A 21,976-nucleotide genomic window follows, 5' to 3' on the forward strand; every position below is an offset into this window, starting at 1 on the left:
TTTTGCTTCTTGATCCAAGAGGTCACTGCTAACTAAACCACCCACGTTCACCTGGCACACTTCTCCTCCTCCTCTAGGATTCAAGCCCAAGCCCAGCTCCTCCATGGAGCCTCACAGCCCTTCCTAGGTAGATTTGGTTGGTGTTTCCCTTGTGTTCCTGCTGTCTTCTTTCCACATCTCCATTACAGTACTTATTGCAATGCTCAAACAATTTGGTTAATGTGCAGGCAAAGGCTGTGTTCAATTTATCTGCATTATCAGCACCTTAGTGCCTGGACTATCGAAGGCCAGGAAATAAATATTTCCTAAGAGAGTGAATATACTTAAACTTTGAAATGTTTGTTACATGTCCACACTCATATATGTGTACACACAGCTATGAAGTGGAAAGGGAAATTCTACTGACATCTCCGAGCACAGTTACATGTTTCACTTAACAAGTGATAGAGTATGATCAAGAGTAGTATTTGGTTTGCTAAAATAACTATTATGATGCAAGATGGTGGAATCTTTTTGATGAAACTGGAAACAAAACTAGTCCTCACTCTAGTCACATATTAACCATATTATTAGACAATTACCCAATAGAACATGTTGGTGCATAAACCTTGTGGTCTTATTGCATATCTCCTGACTAAAGTCCATTTCTTCTGTAGTAAAAAGAGACCAACATGTCAATATTACAATTCAGATCCATGTGCAGAGATGAGTATTCCTACAAAAGTAGCTGAGGGAAGGGAAATTAGGACATTCCTGTGGCAGCTCTCACAACTGTGTGTGGAAGAAGCAGAACTGAGGCAGAATCGGTGGGTTCATACTGAGAAGGACAAAGCCAGCAGGCACGTATGACGAGGGCAACAGATCTACGGGCCATGAAAACTGGCTCATGTGACAGCATTGGCAGTTACATTAAGCAATTGCCATAGAACAAACACTGCACAGGAAAGCAAGTGAGTATTTTTTCTCAAATATTTTACCAGTGGACAGGTGGCTGGGTCATTAATTTATACAATTACCACATGAAAGCCAAGAGAACCATTACTTCTAGAAGAGCAATCAGGAAATCACACCTAACTACACTCTAGTCACATATTCACAGATTCAGCACAGCTCATCCACGCAGGCACAGCCGGAGGCAGTCCATCAGCTATGACCCTGCTCACTTCTGTAAGTATAATTAAGTTCTAATAATGAAGTAATAACAGGTATTCAGAGACCCACAGACTCAAGCAGAGATTTATAAATCTAAGTAGGAAAGGGGATTAAAAACAAACGGGGAAAAGGCAATCAGAAGTCCCTGATTCATGGAGACAGGTTCCTAATTATTAAGCAACACAATAAGGACAAGCCATCAGCCACTTACATCTGATTCCCAGTAATAATGAAAGATTAGGCTCCTTGCCCTGAGCACGCTGATTAAGAATACTACACAACGCCTTTAAGTCAAACAGGCAATAGGACATTTCCTTGAACAGCTGATCAATCACACTCAAATCAAACAGTGGCCGTTTGGAAAGAAGTGCCTGCTGCCTGGACTGGTCGGCTTCCTGGCCCTGATCCAATAAACAGCACGACTCTTCTGTTTGTCTTTGGTTCTGCAGTGGATAAAGAAAACAAAAATCAGGGGGTCGGAACAGAGGAGTGGTACTCAAAAGCTATACACATTAACATTTTGCCTCAAGTCTATACACAACACAGTGGAGTCGTATCATTTTCACATTAACCAAATTTAACTGCATAGACACAGTAGGAAAAAAAAGAGACAGAAATAATTTAAGTAGTGGAAATGGTTCCTCCACGCCGTGTGCCCTAGGGTAAACCTGAGAGGAAACATAAACCCAAACTGTCTTAGTTTCTAGGAGTCTCACGCCCTCACATCATGAGCATCTTGGCTGTGTACATATTTTTCAATAATGATATTTATCCCAAGAACAAAAAGAACTATGAAGAAACTTTAAATCCTGTAGTTTTATTGTTAGTAGCAAGAGTGATTGTTACTTTGAAAGCATTTTTTGTATATTGGGAAAAAAAGTATATATGTTATTATGTTAATTTTGAAACCAAAATTTTCAGTGTAAGAGAAAAGGAAATACAAGTATAAAATCAAAGAAGAAAAAACAACTCTGAATTATTAAATTTGAATTGGAAGTATCAATATGAACTCATTATTTATTACCCTCAGAAAGAGATACCTTCACCTCATCCCCAAAATTGTCACCTTCTCCCCCTCATCCTGAAATTGCTAATTAAAGGTAAGTTTAATTAGCTTTCCAGTTGGGACTGTATTTCAGAATAACAAAATGGCCTGCACATTGCTGAGGAAAAGATCTTTTTTATAGATGAATAGCAGCTAATAAATGTAAATGAAATTATGTAATCAGGAAAAAAAACCCATTTGTTTAATCCTCTAATGATTCAGACAGTGATCATCAGTGGATACTAAACCCATCAAGGTAAAGGGTGCTGGCAAACTGCATATTCACACAGTCGCCTACATATCACCGCTCAGATGACTTGCTGTTTGCAGAGGCTATAACGTAACAATGAAAGAATCAGTGTGTCACCATCTTAAACCCAGTGAGATCAATATTTGTGTCACTTACAGTGGGATAACCAAACATATATAATTTGATGATGTCAATAACACCAAGCATTCATGCCAAAAAATGTTTGATCTGAGCGTAATGATAACTTTAGCTCTAACTTCTAGTTTACAAGAAACAGCTGGGGTAGAGAACAAGATAAATGACACCACAAAGAAGCAATTAGACAAATTTAAATGGTCTGACAATCTATAAGTCTGTAAGACAACAGGCCCAGTTTCGTCAAAATGTCTCTAACATGGGAGAACAAAGGGACCTCAGATTTATATGACAAAATGAAATGCAACTCATGGTCCTTGATCGAATACTGATTTCACCAGTCACTATAAAAAACATTTGGGGAAGAAGTGGGGAAATTTTACTGGAGAGTAGGTATTATCAAGTATCAAGGAATATTATTTTTATTGCACATTGACAATGGTGGTATGGTTATACAGGAAAATGTCCCCAATTTTTGGAGATGCATTCTTAAGTATTGAGGGGCAAAATGTCATGATGACAGTTAAAAAACGAAAATAAGTATTTTTTTTAATAACATGTCCTTAAATGCAAGCCAAGTATTTCATCTCATAATTAAATGAAGAAAGTGTGATCTGTTCCAATGATGAAGTATCAAAATTGCACCTTCCCTAAGGATTTACAAGGATAATTTTGTTTCTATTCAATTTATGCCTTATTCAAAGCCTTCAGGACCTAATCTCTCTAGGACATTTGAGTTTGCTGTAGTTAAGTCTGCAAAACTGTATTCTAAGACATAAGAAAATAAAAGTTTGTCTTTTCGATTATAAGGTTAGTTAGCCTAATCTAATGTATTTAATTAACCAGCACAGCAAAATCAAGTCGTCAATTAATGTTCTATGAATATGCACAAAATAAGATTTGCTTTAATTTAAATAGGTATGGAATCATCCTTTCAAAGCAATTTTAATATCTTCTACTCACATCAAGCAATGTTTTTGTTAATCTCTGTAGGTTTCTTTCTTTCTTTTCCAGTTCTTCCATCATCTTTTGAGTGGTCAATTTTTCTTTAGACAGTTTCCCTTGCATAGACTAGAACAAAGAAAATTGGAAACAAACCATGTTAATGCTTAAAGCAAAATGCAGCCAGGCAGGTAACCAGGAACACTGGCTCTAAACACTTTAGATCCTCCATCCTCCCCAGTCCCTTGGAAGAGGCTGAAGCCTTCACTTTAAATCAATCCAAATTAATTCTAGAGTGGATGACAGTAAAGGAAAATAATAATAATAATAATACCACCTTTACCAAGAAAGTTTTTAATCTGGGTAAAATATGTTAAATCTAAAATTGCTGCTTAATGCTATATTACAAACAGTTCTTATTTTATTAATTGACCTTTGTTTATAAATTGGGAGTCTATTAGCAACCTATACACTTTTTTTTTGACATTTTTCTTATGATTAATAAGACACAAGATCATAAGACTATCCCTATTTCTGTGATTTGAAACACAGCTAAACAACCTTCTCTCAGGGCACAGTATTCCAAGCTGTGAATACAATGTTGAGTTTAGGCCAAAGGTCTATTATGGGACTCGATAACCCAATCTCTTTGTTAACTCCCATTATGAAATCACCAATTGGCCAGGCATGATACTATTCTAAGAAAATCCTGAGTACACCAAAGCAGTATAGGATATTTTCAGAGTACTCGGGTCACTTTGGCCTTTAAGCCTAATTTTTAGCTAAAGACCAAAGAAAAATTTGTCATAAACCCTGTGGTTATCAGTGATTTCCAGGTGTTTCTGTCAACATTTTCCTTCTGTTAAACCACAAGATCAATAAACATATGCCCAGAGAAAAGATTTCATTTTTTCCTCAGGACTGTATTTAGTCTCAACTCCGAAAACACTTCAGAACACTGACCATCTAAACAGCACGCTTCACTATGAAGAGTTTCCTCACATTGTCTCTGGATGGAGTAAGAGAGGGGAGCTGTCACCATGGGTGACAGCTAAGGGGGGGTGACATGAGACTCTTGCAAATATAAAGCAGTTTTCTCAGTCTCAGATATTCAACCTTGATGCTTTTTACTTTCATTTGTCTGCTAAACTCTGAAAAAAATATTACATTTAAGAACTTAAAAGTTGGATACAAGTGAATTATGCTCTATAACAAGCACATTTCCTTCCAGGGAAAACTCGTTTTATATTCCACAAAAATGACTCCCACAGCACAATGTCACATGGGCTGAGTATGTGTATTTTTGGATACTGAAATTTCTTTGTAACTGCATTTGACTGACTAAAACCTTATATGACTGAATGATATATGGGGATTTATTTAGCTAGCTGAAGATTGATGCTTACTGGCATGACAGGATTATTTTGCTGGAATCCAGAATTCACTCTAAATTTTCTTAAGAATTGTGTCTATTTATTTTATAAGACTTGTAGAAGAAAGGCACCATAAACTACTCTAAATTTCACATTTTAACAATGAAAACTGAACTCAAGAGAAGCATTTTCATAATGCTATAACTCTTTAGAAGATCATAGTGTTTTATATTTTTACCAATTCAGAGTCATGTTGAATGTGACTAATAATTAGCTAGTAAATCTAATATATTCCTATGTAAGACTAAATCGGTGAAGAAACAATCTTCTCCATCAGAATAAACTGGAAATGTTTGGCAGTTAGTGCTCTTTGTCATAAGAAGGAAAATTGCACTCGGGAAATAGAGCAAGCTTAATGTGTTACGTTGGTTGGGTTCAAGGGCACTTATCAAGTAGCCTTTTAATAAGGGAAAGAGTTCACAGAAATGCTTACCCTAAAAGGACCAAATGCTGTACAATTCCTAGGATACTTAACAAGCAAAGATAACAATGGCATCTAGGAAGCATTAATAAGGGAAATGCACTCTCTGAATGAAATTTGACATTTTCTCTCAATACCTTTTAAAAAACTAGTTAAGGGGCCAACCCGGTGGTGCAGTGGTTAAGTGCACACGTTCCGCTTCTCAGTGGCCTGGGGTTCACTGGCTTGGATCCCGGGTGTGGACATGGCACTGCTTGGCATGCCATGCTGTGGTGGGCGTCCCACATATAAAGTGGAGGAAGATGGGCATGGATGTTAGCTCAGGGCCAGGCTTCCTCAGCAAAAGAAAGAGGAGGACTGGCAGTAGTTAGCTCAGGGCTAATCCTCCTCCTCCTCAAAAAAAAAACAACTAGCTAAAAGAAAGTTTATCTCCTACACAAGGTCATTCCTTCAAGACTGGGAGAGGTGGCTGTTTTATCTAATGCATAGAAATTAACACAGAGAGTCAAGGAAAACGAAGAAATAAAAGAATATGTTCCAAGTGAAAGAACAAGATAAAATCTCAGCAAAAGAACTTAATGAAACAGAGATAAGTGATTTACCTAATAAAGAGTTGAAAATAACAGTCAGAAAGATGTTCTCCTGGATCAGGAGAACAATGCATGAACAATGTGAGAATTTTAACAAAGAGAGAGAAAATATAAGAAAGTGCCAATCAGAAGTCACAGAGCTGAAGAATACAATAACTGAACTGAAAAACATATTTGAGGGGTTCAATATCAGAGTAGATGAAGTGGAAGAAAGGATCGGCGAACTTGAAGACAGGGCAGTGGAATTAATCCAATCAGAGCAGCAAAGAGAAAACAGAATGAAAAAGAGTGAACATACCTTAAGGGACAACATCAAATGGAACAATATTCTCATTATAGGGGTCCCAGAAGGATAAGAGAGAGAAAATGACATAAAACTTAACTTGAAGCAATAATGGCTGAAAAATTCCCAAACTTGGGGATGGAAACAGACATCCAGATCCAGGAAACCAAGAGAATTACAAATAAGATGAACCCAAAGAGACCCATACCAAGACACATTATAATTAAATTGTCAAAAGTTAAAGACAAGGAGAAAATCTTAAAAGCAGCAAGACCAAAACAACTTATTACATACAAGAGAACTCCCATAAGATTATCAGCAGATTCTGGAGTAGAAACTTTGCAGACCAGAAGAGTGTGGCATGATATATTCAAAGTGATGAAACAAAAGAACTGCCAACCAGGTTTGCTCTACCTGGCAAAGCTGTCCTTCAGGATTGAAGAACAAATAGTTCCCCAGACAAGCAAAAGCTGAAGGAGTTCATCACCACTAGATAGGTAGCCTTACAACAAATGTTAAAGGCACTTCTCTAAGTTGAATAGAAAGGGCACTAATTAGTAACAGGAAAACATATGAAAGTATTATAAATCTCACTGGTAAAGGTAAAAATATAGCAAAACTCAGAATAATGTTATAAAGGTGGTGGGTTAATCACTTATAAATGACTACAACAATTTGTTAGTAGATACACAAGATAAAAAAAGAAAAATTATGGCATTAAAAATATAAAAAGTAGGGCAACTACATCAAACTAAAAAGCTTCTGCACAGCAAAGAAAACTATCAACAAAATGAAAAGGCAACCCACCAAATGGGAAAAAATATTTGCAAATCATATATCTGATAAATGGTTAGTATCCAAAATAGAGAACTCATACAATTCTTAGCAAAAACAAACAAAAAAATCCATCCTGTTAAAAAATGGGCAGAGGTTCTGAATACATATTTTTCAAAGAAAATATACAGATGGTAAACAGGTACAGGAAAAGGAACTCAACATCACTGATCATCATGAAAATGCAAATCAAAATCATAATGAGATATCACCTCACACCCATTAGAATGGCTATGATAAAAAAGACAAGAGATAATAAGTGTTGGTAAGGATGTGGAGAAAAGGGAACCCTTGTGCACTGTTGGTGGAATTGTAAATTGGTGCAGCCACTATGGAAAACAGTATGGAGGTTCCTCAGAAAATTAAAAATAGCACCACCATATGATCCAGCAATTCCATTTCTGGTTATTTATCCAAAGAAAACCAAAACACTAACTCAAAAAGATATCTGCACCCCCACGTTCATTGTAGCATTATTCACAATAGCCAAGACATGGAAACAACGTAAGTGTCCAGAGATGGATGAAAGGATAAAGAAAATGTGATTTATACAGTAGAGTATTACTCAGCCACAAAAAAAGAAAGAGCTCTAGCCATTTGCGACAACATGGATAGAGGGTGAGGGTATTCTGCTAAGTGAGATAAGTCAGACAGAGAAAGACAATACCGTATGATCTCACCTATATGTGAAATCTAAACAAACAGAAAACTGAACTCATAGATAACACAGAACAGATTGGTGGTTGCCAGAGGCAAGCGGGTGGGGGTTGGGGAACAAAATGGGTGAAGGAGGTGAAGAGGTATAAACTTCCAGTTATCAAGTTAAGTCCTGGAGATGTAATGTACAGCATGGTGACTACAGTTAATAATACTGCATTGTATATTTGCAAGTTACTAAGACAGTAGATCTTAAAAGTTCTCATCACAATTAAAAAAGAATTTATAAGCCATGTGGTGTTGGATGTAAACTATACTTATTACGGTGATCATTTTACAATATATAAAAATATCAAATCATTATGTTGTACACCTGAAACTAGTGTTATATGTCAATTATATCTAAATAAAAATAAATAAGTTTTAAAAAAAGAAAGTAGAGAGTTAATGGTAACAGCAGAAGATTTTAGAGTCAGAGATAATTAAGTTCTGGGTCCACAGCTTACGTGCTGTGCAATCATGGGTAAGTTATTTAATCTTTCTAGGCTCCAAATTCATTAGAAAGAATTTCCTACCTTGTAAGGTATTAGGAAAATTATGCAGTGTGTATGTAGACCACATTTTTGGGTGTCTGCCTATTCACAAATTCCATGAATCATAAGTAGTCATACTTGTACTGGACATCTGTACTCTCAGGTCATAGCTCACTGGTACAGGCTGACTGAACACTTGACCAAACCTGAGGAACTAAGACCTAGAGTCTATGCGTTAGTCTCTGCAGGTGGCTGGAAATGCACTATAGAATTTAGGAGCTGTGGGGCAGCCATATTCTGCCATATTGGCTGAGAAAGGAAAGGAAGTCAGTCTGGAGAGAGAGAAAATAATGAAACCCACTGCAATGAGAGAAGGAACAATGCCTTTTCCTTCCTGAAGCCGAGCTTCATTCCCTTCTATGGCTTCCATAGATATCTCTGCATTCTTAAAATACAGTAGATGCTATGGCTTTTTTGCTTAGGCTAAATTGCATTGGTTCTGTTGCTTACAATTCAAAAGCCTAAATGACCTCTACCTGGTGCAAAATATTTATGAACAAACACTAATTCCTTTCTTCTTACACTAAATATCAAAAAGAGCCCATTTCTTTTATCAAATCACCATGATATAAACTTTAAATATCTTACAATTTTGTCAGTTATACCTCAATAAAGCTGAAAAAAAATTGGCCCATTCCAAATTCAGCAACGTGGATGAATTTTCTTGTGGGCAAAGGTTTTTTCTTTTGTTCACCAGCTATCCCCTAGAAAAGTGCCTGGCCTGTGGCAGAAACTCAGTTAACAGTTACTGAATGAGCTAAACTAACAAATAAATGAAAAACTAACCACTCAATACCTCATTTAGTTTTTATTTAAGAAAAAGGTTATGTTCACTCATTCAAAAATAGTTTGGGACTGTCTTTTATGCACATGGCACTGTGCTAAGACCTGAATTAGATAAGGATTGTTCAGACTCTAGAGCATCCATTATAAAGCTCTCGGAATAAATGTAGCAGAAAAAAAAACCGGGCATTTTCTTTGATCTCAAGGAGCTAACAACACCACCATATTGTAGAGTGTAATCTACTAAAAAATTTCACCTTAAAAGCAAAATTTCCAAATTCTACTTCTAGGCAACTGAACACAGGTGCTTCCCACAGAAAGCTAGTTTTCCACTGTGCTCCAGTTTAAGTATCTTTCATTCCAGGAAAAGACCCTTAAAATAAATCCCTCTCCTAAGGCTTATACAAGACAGAGATGAGACCAACACTTTTCTTGTGCATTTGGTCTTTCTTTTGGGATTTTCACTTTGAGGCAGCTAGGAGTAATGGCAAGAGCACAAACTCTGAGGTCCGTCAGATATGAACTAGAATCTCAGCAGAGACCCTGGGCACACCTTTTTAAATCTCAGCAACTTCATGTACAAAAGGAAGACACTCTTTCTTACCTTCTAAGATTACTATTAAGGTTTAGAGATAAATATAGACCAGAAAGCACACTTCCCCTAACATGTAACATTAGCATCAGCATCATCACATCACTGATACCTCTGCATGTGGCAATAGAGGCCCCATTTCTCACTTTGGCCTAAGTGTGGACAAATATTAAATCCCTGTTCCTCACTCCTCCATACTGATAAAAGGGAGAATTTTCAAAATATTTATAAAAACTAAGAGAAATAAATAAGGAATTGCAAAAACCATAAAAATTGCCATTTTTTAGGTTTCTAAGAATCAAAGACAGTGTACAACTCAAATTCCTTAAGCTAACTATCATCCTGCTCCCTGATATAACTTTAAAAACAATCTGCTTGAGTGTTCCACTCCCAGCATGACAGCATGAGGAGCTCCTCAGGCTCGCGCCCCAGTGCAAATTATAAAAGAACACATTTACAGTTTCTGGAAATGGTCCTGAGGGCATATAGCAAATGAAGAAACATATATTCAAGAAAATCTACTAAAACTTAGTAAGAACAGCAAAAATCTGTGGTATTTGAAAGAAAATCCACTCCATCCCTACACACTCACAGCTCAGCGAGATGGGAATTCTACTCCAGACTGGCACAGCCCGTAACACAGGACCCCTCTCCCCTCAGCTCCCACTCGGAGAGCTATCTTCCTAGAAAGGGCAGGACATCAGCATTTCTCACTCTGCCCTCAGCTACCTGTAGGTGAAGCTAAGTTCCAGGTAAATACACCCAAAAGGTGGGGGCTCCCTTCTTCTGCTCAGGCTCCCTCCTAAGATGAAGCTTTACCTTGGGTGCAGCACCACTGAAATACTGGGGCCCTGAGTGCCCGTGCCCTGGCTTCTGGGGCAGGGGTTCCACACTGCGAGAGGCAAGCCAAGATCTAGAGCTTCTGCTCACATCCTAGACACTCACTTAGAGAGAAGCTTGACATTGCTCTGGTCCGCACTGACCTGGCTCAGAGATTCTGCCTGGGGAGAAGCCAGCCACAGAACAGAGTGCTCCAAATGTCTCCCTAAAGGAACTGAATTCATTTGCAACAGTGTTGCAAAAGTTCAAGCCTAAAGGCACTTCAAAAAGAGTGGAGGTTGCGGTGAGAGGCAGCTGGGAGGATACCGTTACATTCATTGAAGGCATAGGCTAAAGTACAGGTAGCTACATTCCCAGAGAGAAACAGTGAAGGTGACAACGGGGAAGAGCACTCTTAGGAAGAGAACAAATCTCCTTTGAAGGAGCCAGAATGGGTCAGCCTGTGAAGCAATTTATGCCACACAGCATTGCTGAAAACAGAGTGATCAGCTGGCAATTAATGGAGCTTAACATTGGTGTGGGCATGAAAAGAAAAACAAAAGACCACATGTTACGTTCATATGAAATGTCTAGAAAAGGCAAATCTATAAAGACAGGAAGTAGATTAGTTATTGCTTCCTGGCAGGGGAGGGGATGGGGTTTAAGGGAGTGATAGCTCAAGGGCAAGGGGTTTCTTTTTGAGGCAATAAAAATGTTCTAAAATTGACTGTGATCTTGGTTTCATATACCTGTGAGCATACTAAAAATTACCGAATTGTACACTTAAAATGGGTAAATTGTAGGCCATGTGAGTTATATCTCAATAAAGCTGTTATTAAAAAATCAGCATGACATAAAGAAAAAACAACCTGCCTGGGTTCCTTTTCTTCCAGCTCCTGATCTGCTCTCAGGCTTATATGCAAGAGCTACCAAAACAGTTCAAATGTGGAAGAACACCCAGGTGTCTTGGAACTACACATTTTTCTTTTTTTCACTTAAACCTCAGTCTTCCCAGTGGATTCCATTTCTGGTCCAATGAGAATGCTGAGGATTGTTACATTTCCTCATGACTCTAGGACTAGGACCATTGCCAGGCTCTCAGTAATAATTGCCTGGGGAACTTGTTAATAATACATATTTCAAGCTTCACCTCAGAGATACTGATTCATTAGGTTCACAATGGGCCCCAGAAACCTGTATTTTAAAAAGCCCATTCCAAATAATCTGAATATTCATATAGGTTTGGTGACCACTCAATAGCACATATAGGCTCAAGAACATTCTTTCATGATTCAAGTAAGCTGATTCCTTTCCTGCAACGCCCCCACCTCAAATCTCAAAGAACTGATTTTTCAAAAGTTAAATCCACCTTTTACATATTTTTTCTAACATTTTAAATAAGCAACAACTATAATGTGCATACAACAGGCCTATAGGTACCTTAAAGACTGTTCTCATTCTAAGTACAAACTCTGCACAGAAAGCGTACTTTTTAAAAAGCTACTTTTCATTTGATAGGAGACTTTTTTGGCTGTAGGTTTTTCAAAAATTAGTATTAATTCCTGATAAGAATATTTTTAGTTTTTCATGCATTATAAAGCAACTTCACATAGGTAAAACTCCGTAAAAATTTAAAAACTTAGGAAGAAAGAACTTCACGTGAGGACACATCACAAAACTAGGATAACACAAAAACAGGAGATAAACATCACAATAATAATGGGGAACATTATATCAATCAATATTTATTAAGGTTAAAGAAAAGTTATATTCTACCTATGAAACATTTTACTGGCTATGACCCATTTTCCCACCATTTCCACTGAGAAAACCTGCTGGATGAAGGCTTAAAGAGAGATTTGCTCAAAACTGGAATAAGATCTTCTGACGCTGTGGGAACGTTTATTCTTGAAGTGTTCTAAATAGGACAGACTGTCACAGTTTTGAGATTGGTGGTTCCAAACACGCCTTTAAGAGTGAACAGTCTTAATGACCTTTAAAGCATCATTCTGTCTTTTGTGATACCATGATAATTCATAGACAGCTGTCAATTCAGAAAGACCACTTAAATCCATAAGATCTTTCCCTGAGGAAACATTTTAATGTTAGAGAAAACAAGTAAACATAACAAACTTTTTAATCTGTATCTCTTCCACCAAAAGATTACAGTGATAACAGCTCACTGGAAACACGCTTATGTGAGTGAAATGCGCTTTTGAGGAATAGGTAGGAAGGAGGGTAATGCCCAATGAAGAACTCATGCACATTCTGACTGCAGCCATGTTTATAGAAATGATGGGGAACACTGTACTGCGAAACATCTTTCTATATTGTATATCGACAGAAGAAAAACCTGTAGGAGAAGCAGCCAGTTCAGCATACTGGTTTCATGGATATAAAGAAAGGCAATATTTCTAAATGATCAATGAATACACAAGGTATTCAGGCCAGTTAACAATATCATCTTGACAACTGAACAAAACAGTAGATAAATCTGTATTTCTATAGCACTGAACTCAATATGAAAATCAGCATACAGTTTTATATGAATTACTACTTTTTCTATATTCAACAAATACAATATAATGAGTAGAAGACTGATTTCTCCTCAACTTCCATCGTTGTGAAGCAATAAACTTGCCACTGACCTAAACCAGTTAGTACACGACTTCTACCGCAAGGTGGTAAGCTACAGCGGTACTTTAAATATAGCATTTTCTCTCTGTAACGCTGCCTTATCTTTATCTCCTGTAAATTGGACATAAAACGAACACAGCAAAAGATTTTATTTTTCTCTTTTGTCATAAAATTTAAACTGTAAGAATAACCTGCTTGTACCCAAGGCAATGCAATATTTCAAACCAGCCTAATGAACTTTTAACAAATTTGGTCTTCTCAACAGTTTGCAGGGACATAGAAGAAGCAGTGAAACATGAAATTCTAATAATACTGAGTTTTCTTTGTCTACTAAACACTCTAAAATGGAACTACTTCCCGGAACTATGGAGGAACAAAACACTCAAACTATAATGGCAGTGAAATCTTACAATAACTATTATACTGATAGCTTAAACGCATAACTCATGTTTTAAAAAGGTTGGGAAGCTCTCTGCCATCATTAATTATATTTTGTGTTATTTTGGCTATGCAAAAGAACTTGAAGAAATTAAAAAAACAGAGCTATAGCATATGGGAAGGCCATCATACTCTGCACAGGAGTAAGGCTGGCCATTCTTTATGCAAGCAGTTGGGAGAAACTAGGCAGCTTTAAAGAACTAGTGATTGAAGGGAACTGCTATATTATGTGTATCAACTTGATAACATGCCCATCAACTGTAGTACAAAGGAATGAGAATAGTTTTTCAACCCAAAGTCTTCTCTTTAGGATTCTCTCTGTGGTTTCCAATGCTAGAGAAATAATTCACATTCATTTTTTCAGAACAGGCAATATTTTCAGGTTTTTACAGAGTATACACCTTCTATACTCATCACAAACCACCAAACAACAAATAAACAAAACACTTAGCTTCTTCAACTGTGAGGGACAAAAAAATAACAAGTTTATTTAAACAAGTAATGTTAAGCAAAAAATTTTCTCATTATCTGAGGCATATTTGTTTTCATCTATAATTTTCTATTAAAATAATATCTTGATATGTATAGCCAAGTTGGCCAGTTATCAACACTCGCTGTCTGTCTCTGTGAGCAAATTATATACTAAACCTATGGACCTAGATGGCCAGAACGGCTAAGAACCCACCCCCTGCCCCCAAAAAGACAGTTACTGCTTCAAAAGATAAGACAAGAGAATTAATGAGTATTTTGTCTGGGCCCAGATATTTGGAATTATTAGGAGGGAGAGGGCTCCATGCCCAGTCACAATGGACTAGGAACAGTGCATTGTCTTTAATTAGTAGATCACTGATGACCTTAACCAAATGTGATCTCAGTAGTAGAGATAGACTACAGCCCATTAAAAAGAGGAATGGTGACGAATAGAGAACAACTTTCACAACTTTTTTAAGAGTCGATTTACCAAATAGCATTTTCGTTCTAAAAAACTGAAAGATTAATATTAAAAAATTTGCAACTTCATTTCAAGTGCTCTTAATCTTTTCATACAAAAAAATATATATACGCTTTACTATTTCTTAGGTTATGTAACCATTAAGCATATAAATCAGCATATAGCTAAATTAAAATCAGCACAAAACATTCCTTACCTGAATTTCTAAAATCATTCTGTCAATCTCATCTTGTTGGCTGTCTATGATCTAAAACACAGGAAATAGACCGGTTTGAATCAAATTGTTTTTTTAAAAGTACCAATATTTCAAGAATAAAAAGCAAAGCACAGGAAATTATTAATTTATTATTAAAAAAATCAGGGTGTGATTTTATTTTTCACAAATGTATCCATACCAAGTATCCTTTAAATAGCCTATGATTTGGATCACACATATATAAAACTGCAAAAGTACTTCACCAGTTCTCGATAAAACTTTTCTATAATTTATGCAATTTATAAAAATAACTGTGAGACAGCCTTTGAATAAGTTAGGAAGGAAAAAAATATCTTTTTGTTTTTGCTAAGAAGTAATATAATTTCCTGAGTTTGGCTTTTATTTAAATTTAAATTATTTAAATTTACTTAAATGGCTACTTCCAAATAAAAACATTCAAACTAAAAATTCCATAAGCTATTAAATACCAGCAAAAATATAAATTGAATAAAAGAACTATAAATTATATATCTATATACACATATCCACATAGTATAGACTTCACGTTTATAAACAAAGATATGGACTGACCTTACTAGCATTCTCATTTTGCTCTCGCAAGTTTTCATTCTCATTCTGAAGCTGTTTTGCATCTAACATGGGAAGGCGGATTCCATCTTCAAGGCATCTTTCTACTTTTTGCTGCAAACTGTTTGTTTTAGGAAGACAATTATATGAAGAAAATAAGTTCTGTGTGCTAATTTTGGTAGACGACTTCAACATAAATGAAGTTCCTTTTTAGGGTCTATAGTATTTTTTAATCAAGCAATAATCAAGACCTACAGACAGTATATGAATAAGTCTGAGTACTTACATTTCATACAAGTAAGAAATAAAATGGAGGCTGATTGTCTTTTCAGAAATGGCAAGTATGAGACTAGAGTCAAGAGTTGCTTAGTATGTGACATCCTTAGGCCCTAGTGAAGTCTCTCATGACCCTCATCTGAGCTCGGCAATCCAAGCCCTGTTCTTTCCCTCACCCCAAAAGCACAGTTCCCTGATTAGAATGATTGCGGTAGGGAACCTAAGAACACAGATGGAGGTCTTTGTCCTTCATTCTGAGCTCAGCAAAAGTTTGTAAAAACCGTTGTTGCCTAAACCAGCAGAAGTACATTGCTCCTTCATTAATAAGAGCAGCAATCTAACATATTTATTACTTAACCTAACAGTTTCTTAGGCAACCCCCGGCAGAGAGCAGTATTTTAGAAGAGGAAATCACGAAAGAAAGCCACTCCGGTACATTAAGAATAAAAGGATAAAGGAGAAAGACGGTCTTAGCCTTGAGAAAGGAAGAAGAGTCATGTTTGGGTTAAAGAAACTTATACTATTAACAATCATGACCAAAACCAAAACCTAACAGCAAGACACTAGGAAGAATTCAACTTCAGCTTGTAATTATACTCAAGAGTTGCAGAGTACTAAAAGAAATAGACTTCTTATAATCTGAGTTTTGACATTTTCATTATTTTAAAATTATTTTTATTAGTGAAAATTTTTTTTATTGCAGTAACATCGGTTTATAACATTATGTAAATAATTATTTTTCTTCTTCCAAGTATTAGGAGTATCCTGTGCTTTCTCTCTCTTCCAAAAAAAAAGAAGAAATGCCATATGTAGATTATGGACAAAGAATTGACAGTCCTAAAGTACAATGAGGGCTTCAGATTGTTAATAAATAATGGCACCAGAGAAGTTTTTATGTATTATGAATGTAGTCCACTGCTTCGAAATATATGGTTACTTGTCATGAAAGTATTTATTTTTTCAGTCTAAAAGGGAAAAATACATTATTTCTATCTCAGAATAAGTTCTTTCCCAAATCAGTGTCAAAGACACTACTCCTTATGTATTCAATAACATTCCAAGAGAAATAAATTACATTAAAATTATTAAAGTCTTTCATATTAAAAAAAAAAAACAAAGAAAATGAGCCAACTATGAGGAAGGAAAAATATACCATCATGGAAAAACACCAAATAAGGTCTTATTTCATGTATACATTCTCAATTTATGAGTATTGAGATGCTTCATTCGAAGCATGCTCACTTAGAAAAGTAATAAATCTCTTAAATAGCAAAGGTGCCAAGGATGACATTAATAGGGATCCACCTACATATTTTATTTACATCTTCATTTCTAATGGAAAACTACTCTTTTCAAGAAGACAATCCCATTTATAACCACAACAAAAAGAATAAAATATTGAGGAATAAATTTAACCAATGAGGTGAGAGACCTGTACACTGAAAACTATATGATATCATTGAAAGAAATTGAAGACGACATAAAGAAATGGAAAGATATTCCATGTTCATGGATCGGAAGAATAAACATAGTTAAAATGTCCATACAACTCAAAGCAATCCATAGATTCAATGCAATCCTAATCAGAATTCCCATGACATTCTTCACGGAAAAAGAGCAAAGAACCCAAAAATTTATATGGAACAACAAAAGACCCTGAATAGCCAAAGCAACACTCAGAAAAAAGAACAAAGCTGGAGGCATCACAATTCCTGACTTCAAAACATACTACAAAGCTATAGTAATCAAAACAATGTGGTACTGGCCCCAAAAGAGACAAACAGATTAATGGATCAGAACAGAAAGCTCAGAAATAAAACCACGCATCTATGGACAGTTAATCTTTGACCAAGGAGCCAAGAACGTACAACAGAGAAAAGAAAGTCTCTTCAATAAATAGTGTTGGGAAAACTGGACAGCCACATGCAAAAGAATGAAAGTAGACCATTATCTTGCACCATACACAAAAATTAACTCAAAATGGATTAAACAATTGAATATAAGACTTGAAACCACAAAACTCCTAGAAGAAAATATAGGCAGTACAGTCTTTGACACTGGTTTTAGCAATATCTTTTTGAATACCATATCTACTCGGGCAAGGGAAACAAAAGAAAAACTTAACAAATGGGACTACATCAGACTAAAAAGTTTCAAAGCAAAGAAAACCATGAAGAAAACAGACAATTCACCAACTGGAGAAAATATTCGCAAATCACTTATCAGACAAGGGCTTGATTTCCAAAATATATAGAGAACTCATACAACTCAACAACAACAAAAAACCAACAACCCAATCAAAAAATGGGCAGAGGACATGAACAGACATTTTTCCAAGGAAGATATACAGATGGCCAACAGACACATAAACGATGCTCAACATCACTAATTATTAGGGAAATGCAAACTGAAACTACAATGAGATATCACCTTACACCACTCAGAATGGCTATAATCACCAAGACAAACAACAACAAATGTTGGAGGGGATGTGGAGAAAAGAGAATGCTCATACGCTGCTGGTGGGAATGCAAATTTGTGCAGCCACTATGGAAAACAGGGAGATTTCTCAAAAAATTAAAAATAGAACTACCATATGATCCAGTTATCCCACTACCAGGTATTAATCAAAAGAACTTTTCTATAATTTATGCAATTATCCAAAGAGATTTATGCACCTCTATGTTCACTGCAGCATTAATCACAATAGCCAAGATGTGGAAGCAACCCAAGTGCCCTTCTACAGATGAATGGATAAAAAAGATGTGGTATGTATATACAATGTAATACTACTCAGCCATAAAAAAGACAAAGTTATCACACTTGCAACAACATGGATGGACCTTGAGGGTATGATGTTAAGCGAAATAAGCCAGACAGAGAAAGACAAATACTGCATGATTTCACTCATATACGGAAGGTAACAAATACATGGATAAAGAGAACAGATTAGTGGTTAGCAGAGGGAAAGGGGGTTGGAGGTTGGGTGAAAGGGACAAAGGTGCACATATGTATGGTGATAGATAAAGATTAGACTACTGGGAGTGAGCACGATGAAGTGTATTCAGAAACTGATAAACAATAATGCACACCCCAAATTACACAATGTTATAAACCATTATAAGCCAAAAAAAATTACTTAAAACAAGAAGAAAAAAAGAATACTAAGCTCAATGTTCTCCAAAAACCTAATAAAAGAGAAAATCTAAATAAAAGTGAAAGTATAAAATCATATTAAATATATAAAAGCACACAGGGGACCAAAACAAACGTTCGAATTATTTTCAGGTGTTCCTAATTCTATTTATAAAACAACACAGCTTGAGTTTATGATCATAATGCCCTATAAAACAGAACAGATACATTACATCTTTTCATTTTACCACTAAGATGATAGAAAAAGCTATATGGTTGAATATGGAGGTCAGGAAGCTGTTTTGAGACTAGAGAATAGGATATAAGATATGGAGACATAAAAAGGGAAATTAAAGAGCAAGAAAACAGGAGAAAAATAAAGGCAAAGTCAAAAGTATATGAAGTTTTTGGAGCTGAGATCAGAAACACTGAAGAATGAATTGTCCCAGAAATCAGTTTTTCCGCGCTGAAATCCAAGAAAAAAAGTAGACTAGGCATATTTAAGACTCAAAGTGGTACTACAGCAATATTAACATGGAATTATCAGATAGATTATGATTAAAAAGCTGAGAATACACTGACACATATAATTGATATATATAAGCATTAAGAGTGTATTTCTTAAATTTAGCTTTTTTTGCTGCTTTGTTGTCTTATTCTAGTTTTATCTATTTATGGTTGATAATCTATTAAAGTTTAAGTTTTATAAAACCGAGTACATGTAGATGCATATATAACATAGTTCTCTAGGTTTTTCAAGAATCCAATATTAATTTCCCAGCTTAAATACATTAGCTAAATATACTAACAAATGACATTCACTGTAATTCTAACTGTTTTTTCTAAACTAATTTAAAAGAAAAGAGTCTATGAGGCAAGATACGTGCGGAAACTTGGAGGGTACACGGCAAAACAGCCCTGTGTTTCTCTGCGGTGGGGTCACATGGGTGCCAGTAACTTCACTTAGACACACCTCATTAAGGAGTGCCATCTGAGTATTTGGTGGCCTCTCTTTTTGTTATTTAGAATTTTTACTTACTTTTTGACAAAGTTATCAGACAAAGAGTTTGTCTTAATGCTTTTAGTTTTCAATTGGTGTTTGCATTTTTTTTTTTTACTATTATCATCTAAAACCTCTGGCAAGATGTCAATGTTAAATCACAACTGAGACAATCCGTTTCAGTGACATAGTACTTTTGGTTCTTAACAGTACATCTTTGAGAAGAATAGAGTAATAATTATAAATTAACATATTTTAAGTAAAATGCCTTATAAAAACATAAATAACTTAAAAATAACAGAATTACTGAAGGTTTTCTTACCTCTGAACTGTAGTTACCAACTCCTTCTCTTTCTTCTTCTGGCATATTAACTGTGCCTCTTTCTCTTGATATTGCTTTTTGGTCTCTTCAAGCTTTTTTTCTGTATCTATCAAAGCCTCTTGCAAATTCTTATTTTTTTCCTCTAGAACCTGCAGCTAAGGAGAAATTTTTCAAAGTTCATAACACGTGGAATATTAAATGTGTTTCTACTAGAAACTGTTACTGTGTTCTCAAGGATTAACAGATTCATGCTTAAAATCACACTATCTTCATTTCATCTAGAGTACTTAACACTTTATCTCCTCCTTTGTGTAAAAGAAATTTGGGAGAACGAGATTACGGAGAAGAGGAGAATGGGGTCAGAAATTTCCAGAAGACAGAGAAAGAAAGGTGAATGATCTCAATCTGGGGGTATTTTTTAAATTTTATTTTTAATTGTGGTAAAGTACACATAATATAAAATTTACTCTCAATCATTTTTAAGTATACAGTTCAGTAGTGTTAAGAACATTCATACTGTTGTACAACTAATCACCAGCATTCGTTTATCTTGCAAAACAATCCCTATACCCATTAGCAATTCCCAACTGTCTCTCCCCTCAGCCCCTGGCAACCACTCTTTGACTTTCTGTCTCCATAAATTGATTACTCTAGGTACCTTATACAGTATTTACTCTTTTGTGAATAGCTTATTTCATTTAACAAAATGAGCTTAGATTCATCCATGCTGTATTGTAGCATGTGTCAGAATTTCCTTCCTTTTTAAGGCTGAATTGTATGTATATGCCACATTTTGTTTATCCATTCATCCACTGATGCACCTGGGTTTCCTTCTCCTTTTGGTTACTGCAAATAATGCCATTACGACCATGTGCCATGTACAAAACGTCTGTTTGAGACCCTGCTTTCAATTATTTCGGGTATATACCCAGAAGTGGAACGGACAGATCACAGAGTAATTATATTTTTAATTTTTTGAGGAACCATCATATGGTTTTCCATAGTGGCTTCACCATTTTACATTCCCACCAACAATGCACAAGGATTCTAATTTCTCCACATTGTCACCAATGCTCGTTACTTTGGTTTTTTTGACATTAGCCATCCTAATGAGTGTAAGGTGTTATGAAAGCATGTTTTTAATCTATAATCCTTTCTGTTCCTGCTCATGCAAACTCCTGCGTTCCTTCTTTAGTTTGTTCCTGACATTACCCTTTCTTAGTTTTACAATGTATAAATTAATATAAACAGAGAATGCATTACAGTTCTAGAGTCTGCAGAATAATGACACTGTACAGATTAGACTGATGATTCTCAACAGGCAGCAATCTGCCCCTGCCCAGGGGACATTTGGAAATGTCTATAGACATTTTTGGTTTGGGGGGAAAGTGACAGAGCAATGCTCTTGGCATCCAGTAGACAGAAGCCAGAGAATGCCGTTAAGCATCTTTCTATCCGCAGGAAAGAATCTCACAACAAAAAATTATCCACCCTCAAATGTCAATAGTGCTGAGGCTGAAAAATTCCATGATTAGAAACACTTTGAAAAAAGACTTAAGAGTGGGTTTAACAGATTTATAAGTAAGGTTTCAAGAGGACAGAGTCAGTAGAAAGACTTTGGACAAGGTATCGTTAAGAAAGGAAAATGGTCAGAAGAGAAGTCAGAGGAGTAAATGGAAGTCACGGATTAAAGTATAAGAAAGAATTTATGGAGAGATTAAGAGAATAAAGAAAACAAATCAGATATCTGGAAAGATAGTCAAAAATGGTCTTGTTTAGTCTTGGTGGATCCCAGAAAATATGGGGAAAGGTCAGAACTGTGGTGCATGCATGTGTGTGTATGGGGCGGGTGTCAGACCGGCTTAGAAACTGCCTTTTGGAGTAGAACACTAAATGAGAGAGT

At 35.9% G+C, this 21,976-nt stretch overlaps 1 protein-coding gene across 14 annotated transcripts in view; it reads right to left on the bottom strand.

Moving 5' to 3' along the window:
- The window catches only part of CEP85L (centrosomal protein 85 like), a 201,164-nt gene that overhangs the window by 5,460 nt on the left and 173,728 nt on the right, over nucleotides 1-21,976 (bottom strand). For all 14 annotated transcript variants that reach the window (XM_001502878.7, XM_005596902.4, XM_023650979.2 and 11 more), the window contains 5 exons: nucleotides 20,074-20,228; nucleotides 15,344-15,461; nucleotides 14,753-14,803; nucleotides 3,546-3,653; nucleotides 1,364-1,595 (listed from right to left, as the gene is read on the bottom strand). In XM_001502878.7, coding sequence (XP_001502928.3) covers nucleotides 1,364-1,595; nucleotides 3,546-3,653; nucleotides 14,753-14,803; nucleotides 15,344-15,461; nucleotides 20,074-20,228 — 664 coding nt within the window. The remainder of the gene's footprint in view (nucleotides 1-1,363; nucleotides 1,596-3,545; nucleotides 3,654-14,752; nucleotides 14,804-15,343; nucleotides 15,462-20,073; nucleotides 20,229-21,976) is intronic.

This window comes from Equus caballus, chromosome 10 (assembly GCF_041296265.1).
Source record: "Equus caballus isolate H_3958 breed thoroughbred chromosome 10, TB-T2T, whole genome shotgun sequence".
In the NCBI taxonomy this organism is placed as follows: Eukaryota; Metazoa; Chordata; class Mammalia; order Perissodactyla; family Equidae; genus Equus; species Equus caballus.